Raw genomic sequence first — 22,850 nt, 5'->3', positions numbered from 1 at the left:
CATGTTCCAGCTAAAAAAATTATAATTGTGATAAAAATGCATGGTGTTTGTTAAAGGCTATCTCAGTATGAGAAAATAAAAACAAAATACATTCTCAAGCAGTGTTATTTGTTCTGAATGGCATGTTCCTGCTAAAAAAATTATGATTGCATTAGGCCTGCATGGTTTGTGTTGAAATCTATCTCAGCATGAGAAAATTAAGACATACTAGTTCCCTGCAGGTATGAAACTCTTTCTCTTTGGCAATGTCGAGGGGAGTCTTTCCTTCCCGGTTCTCGATTTGTGGGTTAGCACCGCTTCGCAGTAGAAGTTTCATGCATTCTGACCGGTTTCGTTGAGCACACAAGTGAAGAGCTGTACTTCCGTCCTCGGTCTGCTTGTCGAGACTTGAGCTAAGAAAAAAGAAAGTCTTGAAATGACAAATACATACCTGCCAACATTGGAGAAATAAAATAGAGATTTTACAGGGTGGGTAGTCAGATTTTTCAACAAAAAATAAGCTCCTTTTAAGCACTCAAATAATATTTCCAAAAAAAAAAATCATAATTAGGATCTGTGCAGTATTAAAAATTATTTTTTTTCTATTGTTTAAAGTTCTTCATTTATAAACATAAAATCAATAAAATTCAAAAAATGCTTTCAAAAAATTTACATAAGCATGGTAGAAGAATTAGTTTCTGATAAATATTGCAGAGAAAATTGCACCATCATGCATTTTTTGTAATTTAGAACGACAATCGATAAGCAAAGGAAAAAGTCACTTTTTAAAAGATAGAAAATTAAGAACTTTTTAGAAATCCTGAATATAAAAAAGCACCTTTAAGGATTTTTAAAAAAGTTAATAAAAAATAAGCACCTTTAAGCACTTTTTAAACATGCTACACACTCTGTTTTACTAGCGAAATTTTTTAGGCTCTGATTAGTTTTCATACATCATGTTAGTCAAAAAGAGAAATTAAAAATTGGAAATAATATAAGCACTTACATCTAGCGAAGGGAAAAATATGTATATAAATTTCAATCTAAAGAAGATTTTTAAACCATTATTTATAATTACTTAAACTATATTTTAAAACCGTTGTTGGACAGCCAACCCAATTTTGGGTTTACGAATACTAGTGTTCAACTTTGTAGGACGGTAATTTTGAAACTAATAACACCAGTTCTGATCAATAAAAAGAATTTTAAAAAAGTTTTTTAAAATAATTTTTTTTAAAAATCATAAAAATGTACTCCAATACTTCCAAGACAGAAATTTCACATTCCAAATCAGATATCCAATTGTGGATTCGCATTCTCCAGAAAAGCGCAACAATAACAAAAGAATCTTGATGATGCAGTAAATACCTGTCTTTTTGGCTAAAAATCTGAATATTTTTTAATACTCTTCTGCGAAAATGAAAATTATGGTATTAAAAACGAAAGAGTGAAATCTTGCAATTTGATAGGGTGTCAAACTCCCCCGACAAATCCCAGTTTTGGGATAAAATTACATTTCCCATTTGCAGTGTTGCCATAGAAAAAAATTAACAAAGTAGTTGCTTTCAGTAGCCTAAAGCATCAAAATAGTTGCCTAAATAAGAACAAAAATATTATTTAATGACTTAATTGTCATATACCATAATCCATTTAGTAAGTGGGTGGCAAATATGATAATTTTTATATAAATGTAAGTATTCTAGGACTAAATTTTTAGATTAAAAAGTTAGCATATTTGAAGAAAATTAAATACTTTTAATTGCTAGAATTCATTCAAAAAAATACTTTTTCATTAAAAGAAACACACTCTTTGTAAAGAGTTTTCCTTTCAATCAATAATTGATTTAGCAAATATATAAATTTATATATTGTGAAAAGTGATTACTCAAATTCAAAATTCACATATTGTAATATCATATTAAAAATGAAAATTATGTTTTCTAAAATCTAGCAGAAATTCATAGCAATTACCATTGAAAAGGTGATCGAGAAACAAAATGGATTTACAGTGGAATCTGTGCAAATTAAAGAGTAATGACTCAAATTTGTGATTCAAAATTTTTTCATTTTTTTAAGAAAAAAAAGATTTATTGTGTTCAGAAGTTTCCGCAGGCCGCAGGTTTTCAACCCAATTTATGCTTTAAAAAAAAAAAAAACATTGCTAGGAGTACAGAAAAGTCTCCTTTTCCTGAAAATAGTTACTTTTTTTATTAGCATTTTCAGGCAAAACAAGTTGCCATAGTCGCCTCATTACAAAAATAGTAGAAAATAGTCGCCAGTGGTAACCCTGCATTCGATTTTTTTAAATCAAATCTTTAGCTGTAAGAGTTTACATACCTATTCTGGACTAAAAAATCTACAATGTGTAAAGAAGAACCATCCTCTTGTGAAACAGCAACTTGTAAACTTGTCTCTCCTATTGCCTGCTTAGAAAAAGGAACATTAATGAACGACAATTATTGAAATCCATATATTTGATTTATAAAAGCATAAAGATTTTGATATTTTCACACATGAAACACAAACAAAGAAATCAAAAATTGCAACAGTTTAATTTATTTCAACAGCTATAAAGAACGAGTGTTATTACGCTTTCGAGGTCCGATGGGTCGCTAAAAGAAAGCTTTGGGAAAAATTCGCTAGGTTGCCCCGGGGTAATGTGTCAATTCGCATTTGTCACTTCTAAGTACGTAAGAAGCACAAACATGTTTAAAAAAATTTTGCCTCCTGCCAAATGTGAATTGCGTTCAGTCATTCTACTTTTGAATGCTGAAGGAAGCAGCGCAGCTGAAATTTATAGATGAATGAGTAAAGCGTTAAGAGAAACGTTTACGCGTGACAGCAAAGTGCAGAAATGGTGCTTGAACTTTGTTGATGAATGCGCAAATGTTTACGATGCAGGCAAACAGGGAAGAAAGCCAGTGTTAACACATGTGGCTGGTTTCTGTGATGAATGTATTGGAAAATTGGTACCACACTATGACAAATGTATGAATCGGAATGGCGATTACATTGAAAAGTAGCTTAATGTTGTATCCCATTGCTCCATATAAAATTTTCTTGATTCTGACTGTGATTTTCATTTAGAGACCCATCAGACCTTGGAAAAAAAAGACCTCCTACATTTATCATAAAATAATATCTTTAATAATAAATAAAATTTCAATTTTTTTTTTGATAGTCTTAAATTTTAAATTTTTTTTTCTTCAAATAAATCATGATTTTGTCTTCTGCAGCCAAATTTTTCAACAAAAAATAAGTACCTTTTAAGCACTTTTCAAGCACTCAAAAAATATTTTTAAGCACTCCACTGAATCCAGTTCAGTATACACAGGTGCGGATCCGCGAGTATTTCATTAAACATGTAAAACAAATGGTGTTTTCATACACTACAGACCGGCGGTAGGCCGAAATAGATTGGGGATGAATTAATTGTGAAAACAGTGAATAGGACAATATCTTTTTGCATAATTTGAGGCGAAAATCAACATGGTAAAGAATTAAGCACTTTTTAAAAACCACCATGGAAAAAAGCACCTTTAAGGTTTTTTAAAAAATTAAAATCGAAAATAAGCACCTTTAAGCACTTTTTAAAAATGCTATGCACTCTGTCTATATGTGTCATGCAGCAACAATGAAACAGCAATTATCTGGTTTAACTGAAAACCCACTCTGTTGTCAGAATTTTTTAATAGTTAATTACACCTACTTTTGAAATGCAGCCACTACTTAACTACTTTTAGAAAAAAAAATTTGATGCAGGATTCAATTCGCACTTGTGTTCAAAATTTAAAAAATATATATATATATATATTATTAAAAGAAAAATTCATAAAAAAAATAAATAAAATCGCTTAGAATAATATATCAGTTAATTGATTTTAAACAAGATTTTTTTTCCAACTTTCAAATTTTTATGCCTTTTATGACAACAAATATTTTCAAAAAATGCCAGAATATTATAAAATATTTGTGGTTTTATTAAGTGTTTAAAGCTTAAGCTAACTTTACAGGAAAATAATGACGATGAAAATAGCACAGGGTAGGCATCCTCACTGCACACTCTAATGGATTCACATAAGATTTTTGCATCAAACAGATCCGGAAAAATTAGTTGCATTTGAATCTTATTTCTTTAATAAGCTAACTTTTAAAAAAGAGTTGCAAAAAATTGCACAAACTGGTAGGCTTTTTTTATTGCCCTAATCAAACTACGAAAAACTTATACTTCAAACTACGAAAAAAAGCAGTGACATCAATAGTTCCATTTTAGAAAGTTAGAAACACAAATCAAGCAAACAAAAAAAAGAATTTCTAAATTGTTTAAATAAAGCAAATTTGGTTTTAGCTGCTTTTAGTGCTTTTCCATTTTGACATATTATTATTATTTTAAATGTTATTTTCTTAATTTGCTTAACACTAAACATATCAACACTTAATATATACCTATTTTTACCATAGCCGGTCAAATGACCGGACTTCATGTTTCTAGATTGAATGTAAGAAATATGGATGTTAGGAAGGAAACAAACTAAAAAAACTTTATTAAAATTAAACAAAATTGTATATTTCCAATTTTTTATGTATTACAAACATAAACAATAAGAATTTTTAATTCAATGCTCAATGCATTTTTTACATATACTCCATTGTACATTTTCCGCAAACATATTTCTTCTAATTATTATTGCTTCTATAATTCTTATAATTATTTTTATAAATATAAGTATTATAAGTATTATTATTTCTTCTAAGAACTTGTGCTGTCTTGATTGTTTGGACATTTTTCTGGGTGAATACTAACAGTTAGTTAGAAATGAAGTAAAGCTATCAAAATAAAATATAAGCTACTTACCAAAACATCTAGTTTTTGTCACTTTTTCTGACACAAAAATGCCAATCTAAATTTTTAGGTACTTTCTTGAAATTTGAATTCACAGTTATTCTGATTGAACTAACTACGCTAACAGTCCTGGCAGAAATGCACAACTAATCAAAAGCAATACGTTGAACATGCATTACATCGCAATTTCTGATCCAATAACCTTATAAAGCAATAAATTGTTCTCTCAATCAAATGACGGGTTGTGGTAGAAATAGATATACGACAAGTAATATTCAAAACAAACAAAATACACAAGAAATAATAAAAATAATTATAATAGAATATTAACTGTGTATAATTGTTAGAAAAAGGCATGCAGTCAAATGTGCGAAAACGATAAGATGATAAGCACATTTTCGATGCAAAAGTTCTCAAACGGTCATTTGACCGGTTATGGTATGTTAAGTGCTAAATGAGTTTCATTCTTTGATTGGATAAATAGTTTCATGTCAGGATATGGCAAAACAAAATTTAAAAAAACTTACACTATTAGGTAAAACACAGGTTAAATCTACACCTTCCACAAATGCTTGAAGCAACTGATATAAATGCTTGGAAGTTACAGCACATTCTAGATCATTCTTCAAGTCATTCTCATCTGAGCACGTCCGGATGGCAAATTTTCTGTCCACATATTTACTACGAATGAATTCGTACCTCTCTTCCCTGAATTATACAATAATACATGAAAAATTAGATCAATCTAGTAACATACAAAAATATACAATAAGTAAAATTAACTACTAACTTTAAAAAAAACAACAACATAATAATAGCATGAATATAAGTTAAGGTAGGTATTTTATTTACGTTGTCCTACAGCTGCACAATGGGCTATTGGCAACAGTCTGGGAAACATCCCCGAGGATGATTCGAAGACATACCATCAAAATTTTAATCCTCTGCAGAGGGGATGGCTACCCTTCTTTGGTAGCCTGAAGACCTGCACGCCAAGTCGAGCACTTTATGGTAGAACAGTTTAACGAGGACCGATACCGCACACCAAAGCAGGCTGATCAAAGAGGTCACCCCACCTGCTTACTGACCGCTGCCAGTCATGCTTGACTTCCGTGTTCTACTGGGATCAATCTACTTATAATCAATCTACTGAAGGACTGAATATAAATCAAACAATTAAAACAAAAGTCACTGTTAAATACAGGGTGATAAGGGTAGATTTTGAAATACAGTTTGCATGTATGACTTTGAAGCTGTTATAACTGATTTCACATTTAATTCTGTTGAGATGGATCTATGCGGCCCCTTTTTCATTAAAAATAAAAACCAAAGAAAGGGCCCCCAAGCTAAAATTTATGTTTGTACATTTGTTTGTCTAGTAACTAAAGCGATACATTTAGAAATTGTATCGCATCTTACTTCAGAGTCAATGATTGCAACAATTAAGCGCTTTATAACAAGGCAAGGGAAATCCTTTCTGATGATGCGACCAATTTCGTTGGCGCAAATAAAGAACTACTAGAATTTCGTAACAGAATGCTTTAACAAGAAACTTTTACTAAATTTTTTTTGGAAGAGAACAATGAGTGGAAAATCATTCCTCCTAGAGCCCCAAATTATGGTGGAGTGAAGAAACCGGGAGTGAAATCCATCAACTCTAATTTCACCCATGAAGAATTTTGAAGAATCAGGTTGAAGCAATGCTCAACTCATGTCCCTTGACTCCTATCTCTTCTGATATACAGGATTTAAACATTTTAACACCGGGACATTTTTTTGTAGAAAGATCTCTTACTTCAATGTAAATATTGGGAAAATGGTTATCTTAAGGGAGGAACATTTACCCATTTATAAATAGATTTTAGGTCACATTATTCAAACTTATCCTGGTAAAGATAATAATATTCGTGTTGTAGAAGTCAGAACAAAAACTGGCATATTTAAACGACCAATATCCAAATTATGTGTACTGCCTTTAGAAGAATGAAACAAAATTCTTAACTTTTTATTCAAGAAGTTATTAGGTAAATTTATCTTTATATAATTTTCTCTTGCAATGCTAATTGCTTACTTTTTATACTAAACAATTAAAATATTTGCATTATGTTACTTTGCTAGTTTACAAATTGTAAAAAATTGTATTTTGTAAAACTTTCAGTCATCTGTGATTACATATAAAAATATTGAATGTTTCACATAGCAATGGCATGCAGCATGTCTGTGCAATCATGAGATATTTTGTATAGGAGAAGATGTTTAGATGTTGAAGAGAATGGTTAAGATTCTCGAGCGGGAATTCCTCCCCCCCCCCATAATCTATCTTTTCTTATTTCTTGTTTGGGTCTGTAAATAAATAATTGGAAATACACATGGTCTGTCATTTCTTATAATTTAATAATGATTTTTTCATCATTTCATCATTAATTTAAAAACTTATTATCATAAGTTCAAAAATTATTTTTCAGATTTGTTACAGGATGTAACGTTTTTGCGAAAAAATGGTGCATAACCTCAAATAAATGTTAAAATCATCCTCATTACATAACACAAGCATATGGGTCATTCTCACGAAAACTGTCATTTTTCAGTTCATAAAATCCCAAAAAAGTAAAGTGAATAAAAAGCTCTGAAACTTTTTATATTAATAGAAATATGCAGTGGCATTATAAAGAAAGTATATATCCTATAAATTATACTTAATATTTAAATTAATTAATTTTTTAAATAATTAATTTATAATTAATTTATTTATAATAATTAATAATTAATTCATTTAATAAATAAATTAATTTAATAAATTAATTTATTAATTTTTTAATTTATTTTTCAAATTAATTAATAAGTAAATTAACTATTTTCACTATTTAAAAAGTGAGGGAATGACACTAATAGTGAGGGAATGATATTTTATTTTAATACATGTTTTCATCAAAGTTACATCTACCTAAAGTTTGAAAATTATACCATACTAAGTATATCTAATATTTATTATAATTTAGTCTTATATATTTAATAGTTTTTACAGGTTTGGGAAATAAAATTGGCTGGCACGATTGAACAAAAAAAAATTTGATAATATACTCATCTTGAATCATTCCCTCACTTTATACACTAGTGAGGGAATGACGAATTCAATAAAATTTAAAAATAACAGTTAGGCCTAATTAATTTCTGAAGTCAATCGCATACAATTATATTCATACAATAAATTAACATATAATTATCCACTTTTTCGATGAAGTTGTATTTTATTTTACTCTAAAAAATGACATGAGGGAATGACGAATGTAAAAAATTTTACCTGGTTTGATTCATTCAAATTTATTCCACAGCAAAGCTTCTTTAAGTTGAAGATGGAAACATACTGCAATTTTGTTCTATGATGCCAGTTGTTAACTTCTGAAGTTTTTATTAAAATATTTTTATTCTAAGAAGATTGCAGGTGATAAGAACATTGTTGTGAGGGAATGACGCGAAACACTGGGGACAAAGTTTAAAATAGTGCTGTGTTAATATTTTTATCAGAAATTAAATTTAAAATTGATTTTCTGAATTCTATATTTCAGTATTCTGAAATAAAAAACACGAATTTGTAAAAAAAAAAAAAAAAATTATTTCAGAAACAATTTTTTTCTTTTTTTAAATCAGCAGTGGGGACAAGTGAGGGAATGACATATTGGTATATTTTAATTACCTAAAATAAATAAAAAATAAAAATTGATAATTTTATTTTTATTCTTTTGTTAGCTTGCATTCTGAAAGACACTTTCCCTGAATTTCTTTTCTTCGTAAGCTGTAAAACAAACATAAAATATACTGGGGACATGAAAATGACTGTTTTTGTGAGAATGACCCATATAAGAAAAACATTAAAAAAAGAGAAAAAAGATTTACTAACATGGAACTTAGAGGCGTAGGTTTTCGGGATTGACTAAGGGTTGCTTCAACGACATCATTGAAACCAGCATTACTCATCACTCGGGCAAGCTAGATAAAGAAAATAGATAAAAAATAATTACTAAATTACTTAAGCACACAATATATATTTTAAACTGCTAAAATTTGAAGTATGGGAGCCTATAAATGAATTATTCACTTGTGGAATCAATTAACTTCATTAAATAAGAAGTTGAGTGGAGAAAAATGATTAAACAGTATATATTGTTTCTTAAAATTCCACCTGAAGTAAAAATTCAAAAATAATGATTTAGACTGTATTAATCTTTTATCTAACATCAGATATAATATCTTTAGAGTAATTATCATTTAAAAAAAAAATTTTGCGATCAAGGGAGCTAATCGCTTTGGCAAGTGAAAGAAAATTATTAATTCAAATTTTCATGGCGTGTAGCCGAATCTTTTAGCAAAAAATAAGCACCATTTAAGTACTTTTTAAGCACTCAAAATATATTTTTAAGTACTATATACATTAAAAAAATGCAAAATAATTTTCAAAAACTTTACATGATCATGATAAAATAACTTGATAATAGTTTTTGACAAAGAACTCTTTTTTTTATTATATTAGCCATTATAAAATGATTGAGAGATTTTTCGGTTCGATATCAGAGGGTGGAAAATGAAGCCCGAATTTGAGAATATTTTGCAAAATGCAGCAGAGTTGTACTTGAGAGTGCAAGAATCTCACTGAACCCAGCTCAGTATACACATATGCGGACCCACAAGTATTTAATCAAACATGAAAAATGATTGGCGGTTTCATATGCTACAGACTGACAGTACACCAAAACGCATCGTGTTTGAGTAAATTGTGAAAATGTTGAATAGAACAATGTGAAAACCACGCTTTTGTGTAATACATGGCGAAAATCGGCATGGTAAATAAAAAAAAATCTCATTTTCGAAAAGGGGAAATTAAGCACTTTCTAAAAACACCCAATAAGAAAACTACTTTTAAAAAGAGCTCTTAAAAAAACAAAAATAAGTACCTTTAAGCACTTTTTAAAAACGCTATGCACCATGATTCAGTCATCAAATAATCCTTATTGCGAAAAAACTTCATTATATTAATATATGCTTTATTAAAGATTTTAGGAAAAATGAATAATATCTTTTCCATTCCTGATACATATTACTATGAGCATTATTTAGTTTAAGTATAAAAATGGACTAATTGATAAAATTGATTCATCATCAATATAAATGATATCAGCTGTATTTGAGCTTCCGTCATGCCTATTTGTCATCAAAGTTTTATAATACTCGTTTTTAATGGAAAGAATGAATTTCAATAAGTTCATCATGTCTTTTCTCTCTGCCTGTTGGAAGCAATAAAGGCTGGTCTAAATTCATTATACATAGTGGTCTACACATTTTCTGGCATTAAATTCTGTTTCTTCGTCAAATTCATACTTGATTTGAATGAAGTGAGGGTTTCAACTTTTCTTATTTTATCCAAAGCATTTTTAACCAATTTACTGGCAACTGTTACTTTTCTATTAATGATAGACTTTTCTAAAGTACTTGTAAAGAAAAATTCCTGATGCTTCATTCGAACCATATAAAATGACGCTTTCAATTTACATTTTTTATTATATTATATCAGTCATAAAAATGTTCTGGTTTTTTTTTTTTTTTTGCTAGAGGTTTGATAACAGCAATTAATTCAAATTCAGTCATTGAATAATTTTTTTTCCCAAAAAAACTTTATCATATTAACATATGCTTTATTAAAGATTTTAGAAAAATTTAATAATATCCGTTCCGCTACTGATACATAATATTACGAGCATTACTTTGTTTAAATTGATTCATCTTTAATATAAATGATATCTTCTTTCATTAGCTCTATTTGAGCTTATGTAACGCCGATTTGTTCTCAAAGTTTTATAATACTCGTGGGAGGAATGAATTTAAACAAGTTCATCATGTCATTTCTCTCTGCCTGTTTGAAATTTTCAGACATAGTGGTCTACATATTTTCTTACATTAACCTCTTAACTTGTGCGCTCGAGTTAATTCGAGCGCACGTACAGACCAAACTGTGCACACTCGAGATAATTTGAGAGGCGTCGTATTTTAAGTTGCTGTAATTTTTCACATTCGAATGTAATCGAGAATTGAAAATGCGTTTTTTTCTGCAAAGAAAAAAGAAGGAATAGCTGAACATACTTAAATAATGCTATAGTAAATGAAATAGTTTACTATAGTTGGAATATCATCGTTAAATATCCCATAGATTATGCTTTAAGTGATCACCATTTTTTAAAAGACAAAAATAAGAAACAAAATTCCCTTTATTTTCCAGGTTTTCCCTAGGTTTAAACAAAAACCAATTTTCAGTGAGTTCCATTTCTGTTCAATGACTTCGGCCTGACTGTCACATTTTAATTTTTAACCCTGCATCCAGTATGTTTGAAACATACCACTTATCAATTATTGAATGGTTAATCTGTTGAATTATAACGTAGATTTACTATTAAATTCAATAAATGTGATAAATTAAATTTCTAATAAGTTATAACTTAAATAATTGTCATAATAATATTCATTTTAATTTGCTACATACTAAAAGCTGAGATGTTCCAATATTATCTAATGTTAAAGACTGGATACGTGATATGTGAACTCCTAAATCTCGATGAATGCCTGAACACTCGATACACATCAATATTCCAAAATTGGTAGAGAGCCAGGTTGGATCTAAAAAGAATGGTATAAGCCATTTTAGTTAATTAAAATAATTATTTGGTCAAAAAATAAATAACATAGCTGCCAGCACGGATAGGAAAAAACCCAGTAGATTTTACACATAGGGAATTTTAGGGATTTTTATAATTATCAAAATAGAAAAATTTCATTATTTTTCAGTTATGATTGACATTAAAAATACTTGAAATGTTATGTATAATGTATACTCATAATAATCATTTCGAATAAAAGCCAATTAATTCATCAAAGATAGTTAAAAGATTTTCTTAGTTCATTTAAGAAGAGAGTTCTGAATAAAAACAAACTGAACATTTTTGGACAAAAAAAGTTTTGAACTGATTTCTATAAATGAGGTTTGCTTCATTGCGCATTAATAATACTTATTTAAATATTCTAGCAAGCACTAATCTGTAAAAAAAATTCTATTTCAAAAGGGATTTTTTTAGGAAACTTATTTAATTTTAGGGAACTTTCTAAAATGTACAAAATCCAGGAGAATTTCAATTAAACCAGTAGAAACTTTAACAATCCAGTAGTCTACTAGAAAATCCTGTTGAGTTGTCAGCTATGAAATAATTTTTATCATTTACCTTTAGAAGAGTTGCAGTCGCAGCAGCGATCGTTACCAGGTAATCTTTGTACTTGTCGAATAATACCCTGCTGAAGTTCCATTAGACTTTGATTGACTTTAGTTCCACCCGTCTGACCAGAATCATCGAATGCTTTCCTGAGTGCTCCTTCTTTACAATTTACAAGAACAGACATCCATCTAAAAAAAAAAATATGCTCTAATTTTAATTTTCACATCAAAAGGGTGATTGATAGAGACTCATTATACAGGGTGCGTAGCCAAATCTTTCAACAAAAAATAAGCACTTTTAAGTACTTTTTACGCACTACATACATTAACAAAATGCAAAATAATTTTCAAAGACTTTACATGATTATGATAACTAACAAAGTTTCTAACAAAGAACTTCATTACATTTAGAAATTTTTTTTATTACATCAGCCAGCATAAAATAAACGAGGTACTTTTCAGTTTGATATAAGAGGGTGGAAAATGAAGCCTGAAATAAAGATCTTGATTACCTTGCAAACTGCAGCAGAGTTGCACATGAGAGCGCAGTAATCTCTCTGAACCGAGTTCAATAGATGCCAATGCCGACTCCAAGTATTTTATCAAACATGTAAAATGGTTGTTGCTTTCATATGCTATGGACCGATGGTGCGTTGAAATCAATTGTGGTTCCTTATGAGAACGTTGAATAGAACAATGTAAAAACCACATTTTGCATAAAATATGGCAAAAATGGACAATGCAAATAAAAAAAACCTAATTTTTGAAAAGCGAAAATAAAACACTTTTTAAAAACACCCAACAGAAAAAGCACCTTTGAGAGCTTTTAAGAAACGAAAATAAGCACCTCTAAGCACTTTTTAAAAACGATACGGCACCATGAGGTATAGAATAGCATGTTAAAAACATTTTGCTTTCTAGGCTTACGAGTTTGTTACGATTCCCAAAAATGCCGCTTAACACATTCTTCCACTAAGCTTTTCAAAAATTAAATACATAAAATAAACACCTGATTTACAATTATATTGCAGAGCCCAAAACATTTTCACATGGCTGGGAATCATAGTGCAGAGGTCAAATCATTACTAAAACCATTTGCCCACTTATCTCAATTGAGGTAATGAGAGTTGTGATGGTTCGCCTTTCAATGAGGCGAACCGGGTTGAATCCCTGCGATGGCTGTTCGATAGGAATTCCGCATCTGGCTTGCACTAACCACAGTGTTGACGTGAAATATCCTCAGTGGTAGACGGATCATGGGTTAGAGTCCCCTTGCTGTCAATCTAACCATAGGAGGTTTTCGTGGTTCTCCTGTCCATGTAATGCAAATGTCAGTTAGTTCCATCAAAATGTCTCCACAAAGGTAAATTTCTCTCAAAACTTGATGCAAGAGTTCCCTTGTCTTCTGGATTGGGTTCAAAATTACAAAGCTGCGGAGTTGAACATTAGTAGTTGTAAACCCCCCAAAAAAGAAATAGGTCGGCTGTTCAACGACGGTTATAAAAATAAAAATTGAGGTAATGCAAAGTGCACATGTACCATTAATTTTAAAATTAAATTTAAATATACTATGTGTTTGACACCAAACTGTCTAATGTCCATAGCTGCCAACACGGATAAGAAATAAACCAGTAGATTTTACGAAATAATATAAATTTAATGATAATTATTGCAAAATATACTAAATATTTTACACATAGGGAATTTTAGGGATTTTTACAGTCATCAAAATAAAAAAACTGCAATATTATCCAGTTATGATTTCACATTGAATGATGTTGAAATTTATGTTTATTCGTGATTTTGAATAGTAATAGGCGTTATTTTCATCAAAGATAGTTAACTGAATTTTATAAATGAGGCTCACTCTATTAAGTATTAGAGACACTTATTTAAATATTCAAGCCAGAAAATAATCTGCATAAAAATTCTATTTCAATAGGGATTTCTTAAGGAAACTTACTCAATTTTAGAGAATTTTCTAAAATGTTCAAAAAGCGGGAGAATTCTTATTAAACCAGTAGACCAGAAGAAACTGGCAAAATCCAGTACAGTTGGCAGAGAATAATGTTCTTATTTTATTTTGCAAAGGTTAAAAAAAATAAACCAAATTCTAAAAAAAAAAAAAAAAAAAAAAACGGCATTTGATAATTAAAGCCACTTACACCTCCATCTCATTCTCGTCTTCTGCTTGGAAATGGTAGGTTCGATTATCTGAGAATGAAAAGAAATATAATTAAAGATGGTTAATTATATTTAATTATAGAATATTATGTATAGATATATATATATATATATATAAAGTAGACATTAAATTTTGTTAGTTGCTTACATGATATGAGATCAAAACACTTTTTTTCTTCTTGCACAACCTGTGGGAAAATTTTTAATCAAAATTAGAAGATCAAGGAACAATCATTTAGGGTCAAATTATGCTTCATTTGATTCATGGAAGGTACATTTGTTATTAAATTAAAAGAAAAAGTTTAAGAAATCTAATTTTAAAGGATAATTTATGGAGTTTTATTATTTGAGTTGCAAAAAGAAATATTTTTATACATAATATCCACTAAAACTTAAAAATATAAAATTAAGTGTTTCGATGAAATTAATGCATTTTGTTAATTAATGTAAAAATTAATATTTTTTGCAGACTGTCTTACAAAACTATTTAGGAATCTACAATTTGTCATAACTTGAGGTACAATACCTTGAACATTATACTTTTACGCTTAATTTCTTGTTAATTATTCTAAATTGCTTGATTTTTACTTTAAAACTTAGTATACTACTTTATAAAATAGTATACTTGATATTTACTTCATAACTTTCATTTACTTCGTTAACTCCATCTGTCATAAAAAAAATAAAAATAATGAAATTTGTTTTTAAAAAAAAGGATATTTTATAGGATAATTTATGGAATTTTATTATTTGAATTGCAATAAAGAATTATCTTCATACATAGTATTCATTAAAATTAACTGAAAAGCATAAAATTAAGTGTTTTGATGAAATTTAAATAAAAATTAATGCTCTTTGCAGATTGCCTTACACACTATTCAGAAATCTACGTGTCATAGCTTGAGGTACAATACTTTGAACATTATACTTTTATGTTTAATTTCTTGTTAATTATTCTAAATTGCTTTAATTTTACTTTATAACTTAGTATACTACTTTATAAAATTTCATACTAAGCGAAGTATACTTGTTATATACTTCCTAACTTTTACTTAACTATATCTTTCATAAATAATAAAAACAAAATTAAATTTTAAAAAAAATACCAAGAAGGTAACAATTTCTTATCATGTTCAAAGACTCACAGAACTAATTGAGCTGGTGTGAACACCTAAGAATAAACTTGTTATATCTTTTGACAGAAAGGTTTACATTAGGGGTGCACAACCTTCTGAACACAATAAAAACATTTCTTTTAATTTGGTTCTCGTTTTAACATTATAAATTTTCTTTCATTAAAATATTTAATTCAATTTATATTGCTCTATAAAATGCATATGTTTTTTGCACTTTCATTCTGTAAGTTTCTTCTTGTTTAGAATTTATATCCTTTTCTCAATATTTATACCTCATAAATTGATTATTGGGAAAAATGGAAAAAGTTTTTCTAAAAAAAAGTAGTAGTTTTTTTTTATTTTCAAATAAATTCAAATCATTAAAAGTATTAAATTTTCTGCAAATATGTTATTAAGTTTACTGATAAAAATATTTAGTTGCTTAGAACACAAATTTTTATATAAAAATTATCATATTTGAAGCTAACATGACTAAATATGCGTGTGGCCGTTTGTTAGTCAACATGCTGTGCAAGTGGCCCTTCACTCAAAAAGGTTGTGCACCCTTTAGATTTTTTTAATCATTATTTATGATTACTTAAACTAGTAACACTTAACCAGGGTGCGTAGCCAAATCTTTGAATCAAAAATAAGCACTTTTTAAAAACTTTTCAAGCACTTTACAAAAATTTTCAAGCACTCAAAAAATTCATATTCAATCAATGATATTATTGAAAAACCAAAACTTTCTATAAACAGTTTTAGCGTTAAAAAAAAAACCCAAAAAGAAATGGGCGTAAATCGAAACAATCGGTACTTTCCCACATCACCGAGTGAATTCAACTTGACCCTGAACTCAGAACAAAAGTACCTTTACCCCCCTACGTCAAAAAAAGTGTTAGTAAAATAAAATAAACAAGAACAAAATTAAAATAAATTAAAAAGGAAAACATTTCATAAGGATCTGATATTCTCTATCCGAATTAGAGCACTCGGGTTTCGGTTTCAAGTGTGCGCGCATGAGCAAGTCATAACGTGAGTATGACATGAAGTCCGCGTGAATGATTAAGTAGCAAACTCCCCATTTTTCTTGAAATGCATGGGATCCACCAGATATCACTGAAGGGAAAAAAAGTATTATTCGGAAAAAAAGCACTTTTTAAAAACGCCAGCTGAAAAAAGCACCTTTAAAAGCTTTTAAAAACGAAATCCCCAAAAAAGCACCTTTAAATACTTTTTACAAACGCTACGCACCCTGTTAACATACTGGCAATAGCAACAACTGTTGAGGAATAAGATAAGAATTTTTAACATCAGTAAATATTTTTTTGCTAAAAAAAATAAATTTGTTTTAATTTTTTAACAAATACGAAGAAATTTGAGAATATATGGGTAAACAGGAGATAGTCGTAAAATACAGGAGTCTTCGTTAAAAAACACGAGACTTGGCAAGTATGCATATCAGAGGTTGTAAAAAAAATTAAAAAAACAGCCTTCTTACTATAATAATAACAAGCACGATTAGATTTTCATAAAACAAATTACTTACTTTGACTTGACTCGTAAGAAGATTCAGTTTTGTAGGTGCTTTTGTTTCCTAAATAAGGGAAAAGAAGCATTAGAATAATTAAAATGAATAAATGAGTGCTTTAAAGAGAATAAAAACTCTTACATCAGAATGAGAAATATAGAGGAATCCATCTCTAATTTCACACCTTCGTTTCTGCCAAACTTTTCTTACTTTTCCGTCAGACTTTTTAAAAAGATTGCCAACTTTAGTGTAACCAAAATTTTCATTTCCTGATGGTTGGTGAGGTGTGTAACCAGATGGATAAAGTACTAAGCTCTGAAATTATATTAAATATTTGAAACTCATTTATATACATGGCATTTGCCACATTTTAGAATTTCAAAGTCATAACTTTTCATGACTAATTCAAAGAATCTTTCATGACTTAACGAAGCTACTATTTTCTTCGACAAAAACACAACAATAAATTTAAACACGCATTATAAAAACATTAATTTAAATGATAGGTATAACCCAAACTGTTATACTCTGCATCTTCATATTTATAGATTCTAAATCTAAAAAACAGGGTAAAAAAAATGAGTTGATGCAATAAAATAGCTGAAATAAATACAAAAGCAAATAACTTTCTTTCTCTTTTTTTTCTGTAGAATTATATTCTAAAGATACTTTCATTTTTCATCGAAAAGATAGAAATACTCCCGATTTTTCTGTTTTTATTTCTGAATAAATAAAAAAAAATTCGACAATGACTGGCTTGCTTCAGCTAGAATTTTAAAGTGATAAAATAAAAAATAAAAAAACAGTAAAATTTCTGAAATCACATAGGATGATTAACTCTAGAAATGATGTTTTCTTTTACTTTTTGAAAGAACGCCATAATTTTTAAAGAACATGATAAAAACATTACATATTTTAATAAAACATGACTGTGAATGGGGACTTTGTTACAAATTCAGATATTCGAAACACCCTGAAATTGGGGGGCGGGGCAAGTCCATTTTAAAAATTAGATTTTTCGGCGACTTAAATCTATGACTTTCCATGATTTTTTTCCCCAAAAAAATAGTTAAAATCATGCCATTTCATGAAAATTTTAGCTAAATACCAAAATTAATGACTTTCCAGGTGCGCGGATGCCCTGTATATACTTTCAGTGATGTGTGCAGCAAAAAATCTGGGACATTTCATTAGCAAAGAACTAAAATTTATTGAAAATAATATATTATTTGTTGTTATTTTGAAGCTGGTATTTAATTTTTTTAAAAACCTATATCTATTCAGTGAGACTCGTTTTATCTTACTTTTAGCGAAATATTAAAGATCGAACCAGAATTATGAATGAGTACATATCAAAATAGGAGTCTGTCGAGGACAAATTTACAACTGTTTAGCGGTACCTTCACAAATTCAACTTAAGGAAAACCGGTCGTTTCGCAAAATACTTTTAAAAATGCAAGTTCTAAGATTCTCCAACTCTTAAAATTTTGTTGCTTATATCGCCCTGTAAACAAAAGCTTTTAAAATGAAATGACAAGGCTGCCCCTCTGGCAATAGGAATTTGAAATATTATTCTAATAGACCTTTTTCTTTATGAAACATTTTTTTTTTCTCTAAGAAGCTTTTTTCTCTATGACCCAGTTCTCATAATGAAGATGTTCTCATAATTAAGATCTCATAATCAGATGAAAATGTTCTCATAATGAAGATAACTTTTACTGCTAGTACTGTTAAATGTATATTTTTATTAAATTCAAGTTGAAATCTAACTATGGACAAGATACAGTTTTAAGCTACAATTAAAATACAATTTTAAGCATGTTAGCAAAATTGTTTTTGAACAAATGGGAAAAATATCTATAGAAATTTACCCGTCATAAATGATTTTTATTTGTAGTGACAATTTTTTAAATATTTTATTATTTTACTATATTTTTGTGTTGATTTTTAATATAATTCTTAATTTCCACAAATTATGTCTAAATTTTCACAAAATAGGTACCTCTTAAAAAAAACCTACACCGACTCCAGCAAAAAAGAGTGCTCTGTTATCATTTAAGAAGATCACTTGATTTTGATTTCGTTTAATTCTTTGTTGAATAATTACTGAATCAATTCATTACTAAGTACATTTTTTACTTAATCATAAAATATATGTGTCATATTTAAATGGAAGATTTTTATTATTATAAATAGGAAGCCGTTTTTAGTAATAAAAAAAAAAATTACCCCCTCCCCCCCCTGAAATTCAGAAGTCCTGGGTCCTAAGGACCCGTAATAAGCTAAATTATTGTAATTCACTTAACAATTTCATTTGTTATTGAGGTGAGATGAAAACATACCTGCTAACTTTGGAGAATAAAATAACGGAGACTTTACTAACGACAATTTTTGGGCTACGAGTAAAGTTGTGATACATCATGCCTAATCATGTAAGTCAAAATTGAAAATAAGATAAGCACTTACATTTACCAAAGTAAAAAATATGTATAAATCTTAATCCAAAGAAGATTTTTTAAACCATTATTTATAATTACTTAAACTATAAGCACTCAACATACTGCAGTACTGGCACTAGCACTACCTGTTGAGATTTTTGCAATTAGCAGGTATTTTATGACCAAAATTCTTTTTTTTCTTCTAAATTTTCTTCAACAAATTCGGAGAAATTTGAGAATATATGGGCAAACAGGAGATAGTCATAAAATACAAGAGACTTTGTTAAAAAAAACATGAGACTTGTCAGGTATGCGAAAATAAAAAAAAATTTCTATCCAAAAAAAAATATATATATAAGAATAAATTAAACATACATTAATATATATGTAATACTATTTAAACATAAAGAAAGGAATCTGTTAAATTACAATAAAGAGATACAATGTTTTCTGCGTAAAACAGTATTTATATTAATATTTGAGAGTATTATTGTTAGTTCACTAAGATATATGTCATTTAGAGGCAACAAATTACAATAAAGAGATACAATATATTCTGCATCTAACATTATTTATTTTAATATCAGTGAGTATAATTGTTGGTTCATTAAGATATATGTCATCTAGAGGCAACAGCTAACAATAAAGAAATACAATATATTCTGCCTCAAACATTATTTATTTTAATATTTGTAAGTATTGTTGGTTCATTAATTAATATATTATTTAGAGGCAAACATAAAAAATTATCTCACCTCTCTTGAATCAAGGGAAGGAGAATTTCTAAGAGTGTTACGTAAATCAACAAGCTTTTTCCTTTCCTCATCTTGCTTTTGTTTAATTTTTTGCAATTTTATAGATAATTCTTTAATATAATTATTAAAATGTTCTATAGTTTTCAAACCATCTTGAAAATAACTGTAAAAGGAAAGAAAAAGTATAATTTTCAAAATGATGTAACAATGTATTTATTTTTACAGAAAGTTTAAAATTTAAATGAATTTTCATGCTATGCATTATAAAATGTCGATGAAAAAATAAGCAATAATGTTTCCCCTAATACATTAAGAATCCAAATCTAATAACAGGCAATTAAAATGTTCTATTGTTTTCAAACCATTTTGAAAATAACTGCAAAAGGGGGAAAAAAGTAAACTTTTCAAAATGATGGGAGAATTTATTTTTACGGAATATTTATAATTTAAATGAATTATGTCAGGAGTTATAAAATATCTATGAAAAAATTATCAATAATGTTTTCCCTATTACATTAAGAATGTTAAGTGAGGGGAGGGAGTGTTCCATTGTGTGGCTTTGAGGAGAACTCATCCAGACCAAAAATCTGGTGCTGCCTGTTGCTATGGTTACAAGTGAAAGCGCATTTCTAATGGAAGTGCAATGGAGGAATGAAGGTGTCGATTGTTCTACTCCTGCTGACCTATGCCGAAATCAAGACCAAACTATTCTCCCCACACCCCTATTTGAAGTGACTTTTCCTGGTAACTATGGAATCTGCCACAATGAGAGACTGATGTTTTGAGTTCTCCTTCTCCTGAAAGCCGCAATATATATAATACTGTGATATCAATAAGATATATAAAAACATAACTTCTAACTCTGCTGTGAGATTTTTATTTTATATTAAAAGTGGCAGAAGCATTCAGACAGTGAAATTTAAATTAGTCTTAAATGCAATTTTAAACATCTTTGACCAAAAGAAAATTGAGAAACATACAAGGACTTAAACTGATTTCCAGTCAATGAGCTTAAATTAAAACAGTTGCTAACTTTTACCTCAATAGCTTCTGATAGGTTGTTACCCACAGTTTTAGTCACTTTGTTTTATTTAACAGGGTGCATAGCCAGATTTTTTTAGCAAAAAATAAGCACATTTTAAGCACTCAAAAAATATTTTAAATCACTTTCCAAAAAAAAATCATAGTCAGGATCTGTGCAGTAATATATTTTTCTATCGTTTAATGTTCTTAATTTATAAAAATAAAATCAATAAAATTTAAAAACATTTTCAAAAAATTTACATAATCATGATAAAATAACTAGTTTCTGATAAAAATTGCAAAGAAAATTGGGAAAACCATGCATTTTTTGCAATTTAGAGCGACAATCGACACGGCAAAGAAAAAATATCTTTTTAAAATATATAAAATTAAGCACTTTTTACAAACCCTGAATTAAAAAAGCACATTTAATGGCACTTAAAAAATGTAAATCAAAAATAAGCACCTTTAAGCACTTTTTAAAAACGCTATGCACCCTGTTTAACCATACAAACTTGAATTTAGTTTTTTCAGCAGCATACGTACTTTGTGTTCATCTATCAAATTGACTTCCACCGTTAAGGAACAAAAAAGTTGTTTATACAAAGCATGAAGGAAATGTTTGGTATAGAAATTGGGATTACAAGCGTAAGCAAACAGAGGCAATAAATTACAATAAAGAGATACAATATAACGACAAGCAATATAATAAATAATGATAAGCTACTATTGATTTTAGTACATAAATTTTAAGACAATAATTTTAACTTTCGTAGAAAAAACTGTTTATGCCAAAAAGCAGCAATTATTGCTAAGCATTCATCAGGGTTTGGTGAGCGGCAGTGAACAGGTGGCTCCAACCCTAGTACATTAATATATTCAGATTATATCTGTTTTTGAAAGATTTTTTTTCCTATTTTACCCTTTTTCAGGATGTGAAAGAACTAAAAAAAAATTATTAACTGTCAAAAAATATTTTAGAAAAATATTTCTGAATATTGAAAACTACATTATACCTCTATTAAGTACAAAAAAAATCTGAAATTAATAAAAAAAAACTAATTTTTCCTCCAGCCTATAATATGGATTTATCATAGATAGAAACAACTTCCAACCGATAGAAAAACAAATATGCATAATTTATATAGATAAAAGTAACACAAACTTTGTTGATATTAGAACACGAATGGAAATTTTTTAATCATTCGATTTTCAATTTCATTACTTCTATAGTAGCAAATATCAAAAGAGGAACAAAATATAGATCTATATGTGTAAAGAAAACATTTAAAAAAATGAAAAAAGAAAGAGAGATCACAGTAATAACTTACTTGTTTTGAGCATGATAGTATTCAACTAAATGTTGCAGTAATTCAGCACCTTTTTTAGTTTTTATTTCATTAACTTTAATGAGATACTGGAAGAAAAAAAATCTGTTTTAAAAACACTAGCTAAAACACAAATTTATTTATTTTCAAATTTCATGTACTGGCTATTTAAATGATAGTGCGCAGATGAAATTAAGTTACTGATTCGTTCAAAGCTAATTTAACCCATTTTGTGTGCAATCTTTCAAACTGCTAACCAAGGGTCGGGATAGCCTGGTTGCTAGCGCACTGGGCCCATGTATAAGAGATCGCCCCTGTCAACTGAAGACTCCCCGTGTTGTAAATTTTTACTCATTCATATGAAATCTGTCGGGTCACAAACTCCTCCATGTTTCCAAAACA

General features: G+C 28.7%; 1 protein-coding gene across 2 annotated transcripts in view; it reads right to left on the bottom strand.

Moving 5' to 3' along the window:
- Asap (ArfGAP domain of ASAP) overlaps nucleotides 1–22,850 on the bottom strand; it is a 58,960-nt gene that overhangs the window by 13,591 nt on the left and 22,519 nt on the right. For both annotated transcript variants that reach the window (XM_087158688.1, XM_087158689.1), the window contains exons 9-20: nucleotides 22,452–22,537; nucleotides 20,098–20,260; nucleotides 17,046–17,219; nucleotides 16,923–16,970; nucleotides 14,407–14,446; nucleotides 14,240–14,288; nucleotides 12,085–12,263; nucleotides 11,352–11,485; nucleotides 8,721–8,809; nucleotides 5,350–5,530; nucleotides 2,317–2,402; nucleotides 209–392 (exon numbers count right to left, since the gene is read on the bottom strand). In XM_087158688.1, the coding sequence (XP_087014814.1) occupies nucleotides 209–392; nucleotides 2,317–2,402; nucleotides 5,350–5,530; nucleotides 8,721–8,809; nucleotides 11,352–11,485; nucleotides 12,085–12,263; nucleotides 14,240–14,288; nucleotides 14,407–14,446; nucleotides 16,923–16,970; nucleotides 17,046–17,219; nucleotides 20,098–20,260; nucleotides 22,452–22,537 (1,413 nt within the window). The remainder of the gene's footprint in view (nucleotides 1–208; nucleotides 393–2,316; nucleotides 2,403–5,349; nucleotides 5,531–8,720; nucleotides 8,810–11,351; nucleotides 11,486–12,084; nucleotides 12,264–14,239; nucleotides 14,289–14,406; nucleotides 14,447–16,922; nucleotides 16,971–17,045; nucleotides 17,220–20,097; nucleotides 20,261–22,451; nucleotides 22,538–22,850) is intronic.

The sequence above is a fragment of the Parasteatoda tepidariorum genome, chromosome 3, assembly GCF_982258835.1.
Source record: "Parasteatoda tepidariorum strain Cologne lab strain chromosome 3, Ptep-v5.0, whole genome shotgun sequence".
Classification (NCBI taxonomy): Eukaryota; Metazoa; Arthropoda; class Arachnida; order Araneae; family Theridiidae; genus Parasteatoda; species Parasteatoda tepidariorum.
This window is presented reverse-complemented; position numbering and strand designations above follow the sequence as displayed.